This window comes from Desmodus rotundus, chromosome 11 (assembly GCF_022682495.2).
Source record: "Desmodus rotundus isolate HL8 chromosome 11, HLdesRot8A.1, whole genome shotgun sequence".
Lineage (NCBI taxonomy): Eukaryota > Metazoa > Chordata > Mammalia > Chiroptera > Phyllostomidae > Desmodus > Desmodus rotundus.
The window spans coordinates 46491327-46501799 of NC_071397.1; the positions used below are offsets into that span (position 1 = coordinate 46491327).

The 10473-nt window shown below is 38.1% G+C and overlaps 1 protein-coding gene across 3 annotated transcripts in view; it reads right to left on the reverse strand.

Moving 5' to 3' along the window:
- The window catches only part of MAP3K7 (mitogen-activated protein kinase kinase kinase 7), a 58176-nt gene extending 49974 nt beyond the window's left edge, over positions 1-8202 (reverse strand). For 2 of the 3 annotated variants that reach the window (XM_024551727.3, XM_045188595.3), the window contains exon 1: positions 7775-8201. In XM_024551727.3, coding sequence (XP_024407495.1) covers positions 7775-7894 — 120 coding nt within the window. In that variant the 5' untranslated portion in view covers positions 7895-8201. Of the gene's footprint in view, positions 1-7774 lie in introns of all 3 variants that reach the window. The other variant, XM_045188596.2, reaches the window with a different exon arrangement.
- Between the last annotated feature and the right edge of the window lie 2271 nt (positions 8203-10473).

Below are 10473 nucleotides of genomic sequence, written 5' to 3' on the forward strand. Positions count from 1 at the left end.
CAAGGGAGATACAGAGAGAGGGAGGACCTACTCAGATCCTTCAGCCCCAACAGAGTGTGGAAATGATACAGAAAAACTCTTGCCAAGAGAAAAGCAAGGTAACTGAAAATTGAAGAATCTTCTGACTGCAGGAAGGAGGGTCTTGTTGGGCATGATGTTGGAACCCATATCAGAGGCTGTGGGATGGTATACATCTCAAATACAGAGGGCTAACCGCAGAGCTCAGTGAGTTTAAGAGGACCAATGACAGATGAAGGGAAGGCCTAGTTAGCAAGCAGGGAGAAATGGGGTAAGGTCTGCTTTCAAGAAGTGAAGTGAGGCTTATACCAGGAGCACAATGAACCTCTTTTGTTCTTAAACCAGTATTTCTTGACTGTCTTTGGGATATCAGAAATACAGGAGTAAAATAATACGATGTCCCTGATCTACATGGAATGTACTTTCAATTAAAAGGGAAGAGAAGAAGCAGTCAGTAGAGAAAAAGATGAATAAAAAAACCATTGGACTGTAAGAAATGTCATGTAGAAAAAAATAGAATGATGACAAAGAGATTACAGGCAAGATAAATGTGAAGCTCATCCAAGGAGGTTACTAACTTGATATTTAAATGACACAAGGATCCAACTAAAGAAACAACTAATGTAAAGGCCCTAGGGGGGAAAAACCCCTCATTCCCTATTTGACCATATTTGAACCCCATCTACAGGCTAGGCACTATCCTAGGCACTCAAGATATAAAAGTAAACAAACCAAACTCCTTGCTCTTACGGCTTATATTCTCACAAAGGGAGATAAATACAGAGAATGCAAGATATATAAAAGCATAATTTTTAGAAAATGATAAGCGTGCTAAAGAGTATAATTGTATGTGTGTGTACATGGATATGAACTCCCCTCACCTCAATTTTAAACAGGGTTAGTTGCGCAAGGCTTCGCTGAGAAAGAAGACATTTCAGTGATGACCCAGAGAAACAGAGTGTTCACTGTGGGCAGTGCATAATGGGAGCAGGGAACAGTGAGGCAAAAGGAGGCTGGAGAGACAGGCACTGTGTAGATCCTGAAGGGCTCTCTGCACCATAAAAAAGACTCTAAATTTCAGTCTATGTGCAATGGGAAGCAATAGGAGAGGCTTAAGGAAAAAAAGATGATATGATTTCACATTTAAAAAAATCATTCTAGCTCTTATGTGAAGAATGGATTGGAAGAAAGCTGGAGTACATAGAGAGATCAGGTAGGAGGGCTATTACAGCAACCCAAGCAAAACAAGGAAGTTGAGAGGGCAGATCTGGGATATTTTTTTTTTTTTACAGGTAGACTCAAAAGAGTTGCTGATTGTTTACATGCAAACAGAATGGGTGGCTAGGAAGACAGATTAGGCCAACGCTTCCCAACCTTTCTGGCATCAGGATTTCATGGAAGACAATTTTTCTAAGGACTCGTGTGGGGGCTGGGGAGACAGGAGGCAGAGTTCAGGCCAGGGAGGATAAAGGTTGGAGACCCCTGGATTAGGCAACAGAAGGATAAGAAATAATTAAGCAGGCAGATATTTAAAAAAAATAACAGTTCTGTTTTAGTCATACAAAGTTCAAGATGCCTATTAAGATATCTGGGTGGAAATACCAAGAAAGAAAGTGGAAACATGAGTCAAGAAGATGTCAAGCAGGAGATAGTAAGTTGTAAAAGTTATTAGCATTTAGTTGTATTTCTAGTTAATCAACTGGCTGAGATCACTAAAAAATAATATTTAAATTTTGGGGTCCCAGAATTGAGCTTTGAAGCACTTCAACATTCTGAACACAGAGGAGAAAGAGCCAGCAAAAACTAAGAACAGTCAAAAGGAGGCAGGTAAACCAGGGGAGTGTCACAAGAAGCCCCGAGAAAAGTTCCAAGAAGAAAGCAGATATAAAACCAGGAAAAGCATTAAGCCAATGGCTCTCAAAGTATGGTCTCTGGTTCAGAAGTATCAGCATCTTTGGAAATTTGTGAGAAATATAAATTCTCAGGTTCTAGCCCCAAATTACTGAGCCTGAGGGTTGGGCCCAGCAATGCGTGTTTAAACAGGCCCATCAGGTGATTATAATGATTGAGAACGATTAGGTAACGTTAAAAACATAATTAACAGTGAGGCACGACACCTCAGTGGAAGCCATGACATTGACCAGAAAGGCTTCCCCTACTGTTGATATTATTTATGGAAATTTTTCAGAGGGCTGAGATGTCAACTTGGGCAGGAAGAGAGAAAAAGAATTCTTGTGAGCAAACCGATGTTTCTCTTGACACACAGTGGATCAGTAGAAAAGCCCGCATAGACAGAAAACTGACATACACTGGCAATGAGGTAAATAAAGAAAACCTTAATTCAAACTCCAAAATTCTGAAAGGAAGTCACTTTTTACTTACTACCAAATTTATGATTCAAGTTCACAAATCAAATATGCTCTTTGGAATGCATTCACGTATGAGTAACACAAGTTTCTTTGATGTATTATCAAAATTATTTTGAATGACAACTTTCTCCAGGGACCAATTTTCACAAAGTGTAAAAAAGGGCACAGATCCAGATTACAAGTATGTCCCCAGTCACACACATCCATCCAGAAATATTTCAGATGTTTTTCACAATCCCTCACCTGGAAAAATAAAAGAACAGAGGAGTGCAAAGAAGCTTTGGTCTTTCAGAAGAAGTAAATTTAGAAGTATCTCCTTCTAAATTTATAATGTTTTCTAAATGAATATGTTCTTACACCAATTCTTTTCCGATATGCCTCTCCACCCCCACCCCCTATGGTTTAGTCTCCTCTCTGTTTTGGATCCACAACTTTAATCTCATAGAGTAAAGCATATTTAAATTAAATTTCTTAATAAAAAATGTAGCAGAAAAATGTAAGAGATGGTGCACAGAAAAGGCACACAAAAAATCAGAATTTGGTGTGTGGGTGTGTAAAGAAAGTAACTCCTTTAAAAATTAATTTCCTTAGGATGGAGACTACTTCATTCCTTCATCCAAGTCAGTTTATTAAAAACAAAACACCTAAACAAAACTAAATGGAAAAGGATGTATGCCCTTGTGCTTTTTATTTACTACGAGTAATTCTTAACTGTTGCCAATTCATGTTATTTTTAATTTGGTGACTAGAGCTGTCAGTATAATTTGGCCCTATTCTATGGACTCTGTGAATGGACCCTGGCTAGGCTGCCATTATGCTGGTTAGAAATCTGGAACATTGACAGAACCAGCACAGGCCTTACATTTATTAGTTAGAACTTGAAGCCTGCAACTATTTCAGAACTTCAAAATCTATTAATAAACTGTGGCAGTGTGAAACTGCCATCTGCTGACAAAGCAGATTTGGTAGCACAAAAGATTGTTCAAACTTTCTTTTGAATTTTTCATGCAGTCTTTTAAAGTCTGCCATAAGACCTATGACCCACTTAATAGGCTTTTCTTTTAAATAATATGCTTGTATCACCTTTTAAGCTATACACGCATAATATAAAGTTATCACTGGGCTATCTCTTCACTGTGATGATGATTCCAGATCTACTGAAACCAATGATCACTAAGTTTCACATAAGAGAGTTTATTAATAATTTTGGATATCCATAATTAAATATTAACAAACCTATGGATGCAGTTTCTTTCAGGCCACTATAAATTATGTTTTTCTCTATAACCAGTTTCCCACACACTCATAAATCTAAAACTACAAAATATACACACATCACTTTCAAAGTTTTTATATCTCCCTTTAAAACAAAGCCTTTGCATGTCTCTATAATGAAGCTTAAGAATATGTAAATGTCTGATGATTATATGTGCCTTTCTCATACGCTATACTTGAGGTCAACACTGTGAGTCTTCCTTTTAAAAAGCAACCATGCCGCCTATGGTCTATTTAGGATTTTAGAATAGGTCCACCAATATTGGGCTTATTCACAACATCTGACCCCTGCTAAAAAAAACTATTTGCTAGGTATAATGGAGTGTTATATGGAATCGACACTTGCAAAAAGAGTCAGATTACATTTCTAGTTTATATGCTGCCTTACTCAAATCACTAACTAATCTTAACCTCTGGGTTTATCACATATGTAATATAACAGAACCAGATGGGCACTAAATGTTCATGATTATGTTGTAATAACTTCATCTACTCATTCAACTAGTATTTCTAGAATACCTTCTAGGTGCTAGGCATTGAAGTTGTAAGTGTGAATAAGGCACCTTACATTTTGCTGGGGGATATACAGTTTTGGTTACTGGTAAGTACCATAAGAAAAAATAGAAGCAACAAAGATCTAGGTTGCTGAGGAAAGCTTCTCTAAGAAAGTAACATTTGAGGTGGGACTTGAATGGTAAGAAAGAGCCAGTTGTGAAGTTCTGGGAGGAAGAGAATTCATTCTAGGCAGAGAAACAACTGCAAAGAATTCCTCTTAGCACCTTTCCCAATCTATGAGGCTTACTTTACTCAAAAACTAGTTTCAAACTCTCTTCCACTCAGTGGAGCCTTGTGTGATTAAACATACTTTCAACTTATAGCCTAAGTGTTCAATTTACATTATATTCAGTTTTAAATTTGTGGTCCCCAAAACATAATTAACTGTCCTGTGTTTATTCTAGTTGCACAAGTCAACATTTTTAAGGAGAGAATCCTAAGATTCTTCTATTCATTTCCTCAGTACCTTAGCAATACTGTCCAGGGAGGAGAATGTTCATTGAGTGCTCAGGACCAATTATGTACTAGGAAATCAGTATTTTGTCTCCTCATTCTCAAAATAAGGTTTGGTTATAGAGTACTTTACAAAGAACTAAAATCATACTGTAAATCCAGGGGTAAGAGCAACTGACTCAGGAGTGAGAAATCTCTAATTAAATTCCCAACTCTACCATTTACTTAGGCATAAGTTTGATTCTTACAAATCAAACTCTATGATCACTTGTGAATATCTGTAAAAAGGGGATATCACTTGCACTGTCTGACCGGAATTAGTTGGTCCAATCACATTCCATGGGAGATCATGATCACTGTCCTTAAAGCTTACTGTGGAAACAGCACAAATACTGAAACAATAAAATGTGTTTTCATTTTAGAAAGAGATCGTAAATGATCTTTTCAAACCCTCATTTCACATGAGAAATCAGAGGACCAGAAAAATGACGTGGCTTGGTCAAAATCACTGAAATACATTATGGCAGAATCGTTACGGCATCTAAATTTTTTAAATGCCCAGCTCACTGTACTTCTCACCATACCACACTGTGTTTACTTCTCGCAAGCTAGTTCCCCAAGTAGATACCTCACAATTTATTACATTCTCTACACTTAGATCCAGATGGTAAAAACTAAATGACTTTTTTTTTTTTAAAGTACCATATAGATTTCTAAGGCTAACCTTCACATAATTTGATATCAGAACTGAATTTAGGAAGTGCCATTCTGATATTACTGAGTCACAATATCAGGAATGCAAAGATTAAAATCAGTTGATGCCTTAAACATATGCATCTACTAAATTATTGACCTGTGGTTGGAATGTTTTTCTTACATAGTTTCCAACTGAATCAACAGAATGCTGATTCAATTACACTGTTATTTGAGAAATATAGGATATGATTTTCTTTTATTTATAGGAAATATATGTTTGCCACATAAAATACTGAAAGGGACGTAAAATACTTTTTATTTCTGGTCATTTTTCTCTGTTCTCTTCTTCATGCTATAAACCTAGAAGCAGAATCTAAGTTGAGAAATAATTACTGAGTGTCAATGGTACAGCCTGGATCATATAACACTGTTTTCATGTGTGCAAATGAAGAATATGTGATGGAAATTATGTAACAGCTTCAATGTCAGAAAGGCTCAAATTCAATACTGAAAATACAAATAAACTGGGTATTAAAAAAAGTTTGAAACATTATCTAAACTGAAAGAAGGGTCTTGGGAAACATAATGGCTTTGGGGTTAGGAGTAGCAAAGTGATGTCTCCTTAGTAACTTCCGTTCCTCCAAGAAGCAAGAATGGTAAGTGCTTTAGAAAGTAGGGTGCAAAAACTAAGGTTGTAAGGATCCGATGATGTAAGTCTATGAAAGCACTTGGTAGACCATGAAGTAAAAGTTATTATTATATAACAATTTGTAGTCTACAAATATGACAGTTCATCACAGAGTAGACGTAAATGCTTATTTAAAAACTGCAATTCTTTTATACTGACTCACTGAATTTTTATTCTTAAAAAAGAAGGAATGTTAGCCATGAAAGCTGGATCAACTATCCACTTCTGAAAAAGGAATTTATAATAGCCTCAATAGGAAAAAAAAAAACACAAAACAAAACCAGAAAACCACATACACACAAAAAAATTCTCCCCTCTTTTCAAAATACAGGTTCTTCTTTTAGCCATTCAACCTTAAACCAGGTCACTGTTCCTCACTGTAACTCATTTTCCTAGTAACATGTGTCAGACGCTGTGTTTGGTGTTTTGCCTACTGCCTTACAGGTTCTGTTATACAGATAAAATAAAGTGGAAATTACTCTTATTGTATAGTTAAGGAAACTAAAGCTCAAAGGGGTTAGGGAACTTGCTCCAAATGACACAGCTATTAGCTAATACATATTGGACTTTCCTCCAACTCCAAAGGCCTTGTTCTTACCTTGTAAAATAAGATTGTTCTCGGTGATTAATCTATCATTCTTCCAAAAATATTCATAGAAAAAAACTTATTTGTTAAATCATAATTATCTCACTACTTTTAGTTTGCTACTACCTAAAAATAATTTTGGATTTTTAAAGTAGTGATAACTTATGAGTATAACATAAGACATACAGTGTTCTTCATGGCATATGTAATGCCAAGTACTTAACTTTAAAAATGATGAATAAATGATACTAATAGGTACTATTTTCCACCAAAGGTTTAACACTTTACAAAGTGAAGTCTTTAAAATATATATATGCAATTTTAATTTTTCTAAATGTTATGGTCCTTAGAACCAACCTACTAATTGTGAATTTGAAAAGAAACTATACTGAAGACACATATTACCTTGCTCTAAAATAACTTAATTATTACAGAATAGAAAATGGATCTCGGTTTTCTAACAGAAATTTCTGGTCTGGCGTTATATTGTAGTTGTCAAAGAAAATCATTAACTATCTCTTCAAAATATGCTACTTGAAACAGCTTTTCATTGTAACCAGTCTACATTACTAATGTTGAAATTCATCTAAATTAGTCCAACTGAAGGCAGAACATTTAGTATTACTCTGCGGAATAGACTAAACAAACCATTCCATACTCGGGGAAACACTTTGTTAGATATGATGATGACGCATTAATTTACCAAACATTTACCAAGCACCCATTAAAAGCCAGGCAGAGCTAGATGGCCAATATACTAGTACAATCCTTGGCCCTTAAGTGAACTGAAACTCCAAAACGGCCACAGGCTTGATGAATTCACTACCTACAGATAAGAGAACTGGTGGACCACACTGTCTCACCACTTCACCTTCCTGTTTGAGACGTCCCAAATTCAGGCACCTGAGTATCAAATTCAACTCAAGAATGCCTAAGTGAGGCAAAAAGAGAGCTATCTCGGAGCAGTTGAACGCACACTTCCCACAACACCCGGTTTCTGCAGGGCGATGGGGACTTTCGGTGAACCCTGCGGGGGCCTCGAAAATCAGAGGGGCTGAGAGGCGCCTTTAGAGTCGGGACCAGGTATTGGTGGGGCCGGTCCAGGCCCGCATCTCCGCGTTGGGCCCTGCTCACCTCTTCTACCTCGATCTCCTTATAGTCGATCTCTTCAAAGTTGAGAACTTGGGAGGGGGCTTCGATCATGTCACCGGCCGAAGACGAGGAGGAGGAGGAAGCGGCGGAGGTTGTAGACATGATCTCTCGCGGAGCCCGGGGGGCCCGGGGAGGCTACCGCCCGGACACTCCGGGGGAGACCCGCGCCCACCCGCCTCCGGACCGACCTTCAGCCTGGAGCCACGGCGATCCGTGGAAGGGACAGGGGCTGCGGCCACAGCCGAGTCCCCGCTCAGGTTCCGCTGCGTTTTCCGCCGCCGAGCCCCGCCCACTAGTCTTCCGGTTCCGGCCTGAAATGTGAAACGGGAGGAGGGCAGTGAGCTCAAGGAAAGGGAGGGGAGAATTTTGTAATTAAGAAAGAAAGGACAGTTTTGAGGATGGGTGGGGGAGGGTAAGAGGCTCACTTTGAGCTGTAGGACAAATTTCGCGAGATCTTTGTTATAGCGCTTCAGCAACCATGTGATCTCGCGAGAGCGAGGCAATGACGTATTTAAAATGCGCGAACGGAAGTGGCTCAGGGCACGACGGAATATCAGTGTCTTTGGTCTTATGGGGAACAGCGGGAAAGATGAAAGGTTTCAAATATGCTTCTTCAACTATTTTATGGACTCGCTCCCGTTTCCTTCAGAGACCTGCGGACGGCCCGGGTAGTGCTGGACTGAGTTTTTGTGACAAAGCTTACTTTTTAGTTTCACCCCAAACTAAGCTATTTCTTTGAGAAGCCTTGGAAAATGTTTCTCCGTGGTGTATGGAAGGAAGCGCTTACTACTGTTACTGCGAGCCAGTCCATGACTCTAAGAGAGATTCCAAGAAAATAATACGGAGCGAGCCAGGGCATGGAACCTGAGTAACAATATGTAGGCTGAGTGTTCAGGCACAGAAATTAATATTAGTTAAGGTAGATATTTATAATTTGACGTAATTTGTTGTGTTCATCTGAAGTTATAGGTTTCATTAATAGTACATATAGAGTGTGGAGCACCATGCTAGATGCTATTTCAATCATTAACCATAGCCTTGAAAATTAAATATTTTTGTTGCCATATTCAGGACGTGAGAAAATAGGCTCAGGATTAAAGAGTTAAAAAAATTAGCTTCCACAAGTAAAGTGTCTTTTGTTGTTGTCTTTTAAAGTAAGGTTTTATTGAGCTAGAATGCTAGCCAAAAATAAGACGAGTCTAAATCACAGGAAACATGGCTAGGTAGAAAAGACGGCATTTCTCTCGTCCAGAATTTTGCAGTCATTTTTATACATCAATAAGGGGAAGAAAGAGGTAGTGTAAGAATTTACATTAGCAAAGGGCTGGGAGAAGTTGAAGTGAGGCCAGCTCTGGAATATGCACTTGGTCCACCTAAATGCTTGCTCCTCTAGATTGCTGTGGGCAGCAGTCTGGAAAGCTCAGGTGTAAACCAGAAGAGGAGTCTTATGGAGTTAGATAGTGCCTGGCTAAAATGATCTGTGGAAATGGCCACCTGGAAATTGATCCAGCATTCCAACAGGCAATAGAAGGAATGTAAGCAGTCTTTTGTTGGAGGGCCAGCAGCCATTAACAGACTAACAGTTCTGTCTTGTTCTCTCGCTCTCCAGCTGCTGTAATTTAGAACATCTGAGAATTTTCTGCTTGTCAAAACAATTATGATCCTCACAAGCTAATAGAACTTAGGTCAATGTATCTCCAAGGCAGATAGTGTTGCCTGTGTTGTGCTCTCAACACAATCTCTAGCTTTAAATTAGCTGTTATACTTTACTCAGCTAGTTATTGAAGTTACTTTATTGAAGCCTAACTGGGGAAATTGGAATTAGAGATGAAGGTATAAGGACCAAGGATGAAACACTTGAAATGTCAAATTCTGTGTCAGTAAGAGAATGAAAAAGAACAGAAAGGGGGAAAGTGGGGAATGGTGACCCGAATATCACTGGAGGAGATCTTTCCAATTAAGGAGTAAAAGCCAAATAAATGCTGTACAGAATTAAGTTAAACATGTTATGATTACAAATAGGTTATTGGATTTGGCAATCAAGAAGTTAGGAATTCCTGTGAAATATCCTGTTATTTTTTTATTCATAGTCCTAGAAACACTTGGTATTTTGGTGACTGGACAAGAGAATGAAAGATTAACTTTTCTGGTTCACTCTTTGGATGATTTTACCCAGGATCTTGACTACCTATAGCATTTTTATGATGATGATGACTTGCAATCTCTCCAGTGCTGTTTTTTTCCTGAATTCTGAATCTATTGGTCATGTCTGTTTAGATGTAACATCTAAATTTCAAGATTCCAAAAGCAGGTTTAAAAGTTATCACCCACCACAAATTTGTTCTACCGTTCATTTTCTATCTCCATGAAGGATTGTGTCATCTCCTCAGTTGTCCAAATGAGAAATTGGCTTTATTTCTACATGGAAAATAGTGCTTGGTGCACTGATAACCAAAACAAAGCAGATTAAGTCAATGGGGTAACCATTTTTTCCTGTTGTTAACTCTACTTGAATTCCCAAGCTAGAATCATCACCTCTTAATCTTGTGCTCTCATTCTGCAAGTCTTATCTGATTTAACACCTTGATTTTAATACAATAGATTCTACCAAGTGAGAACTCAAGATAATATTTGTTATATGCTCTGGGTGAATGAATAGCTTTTGCCAGTCCTTCCTTTCC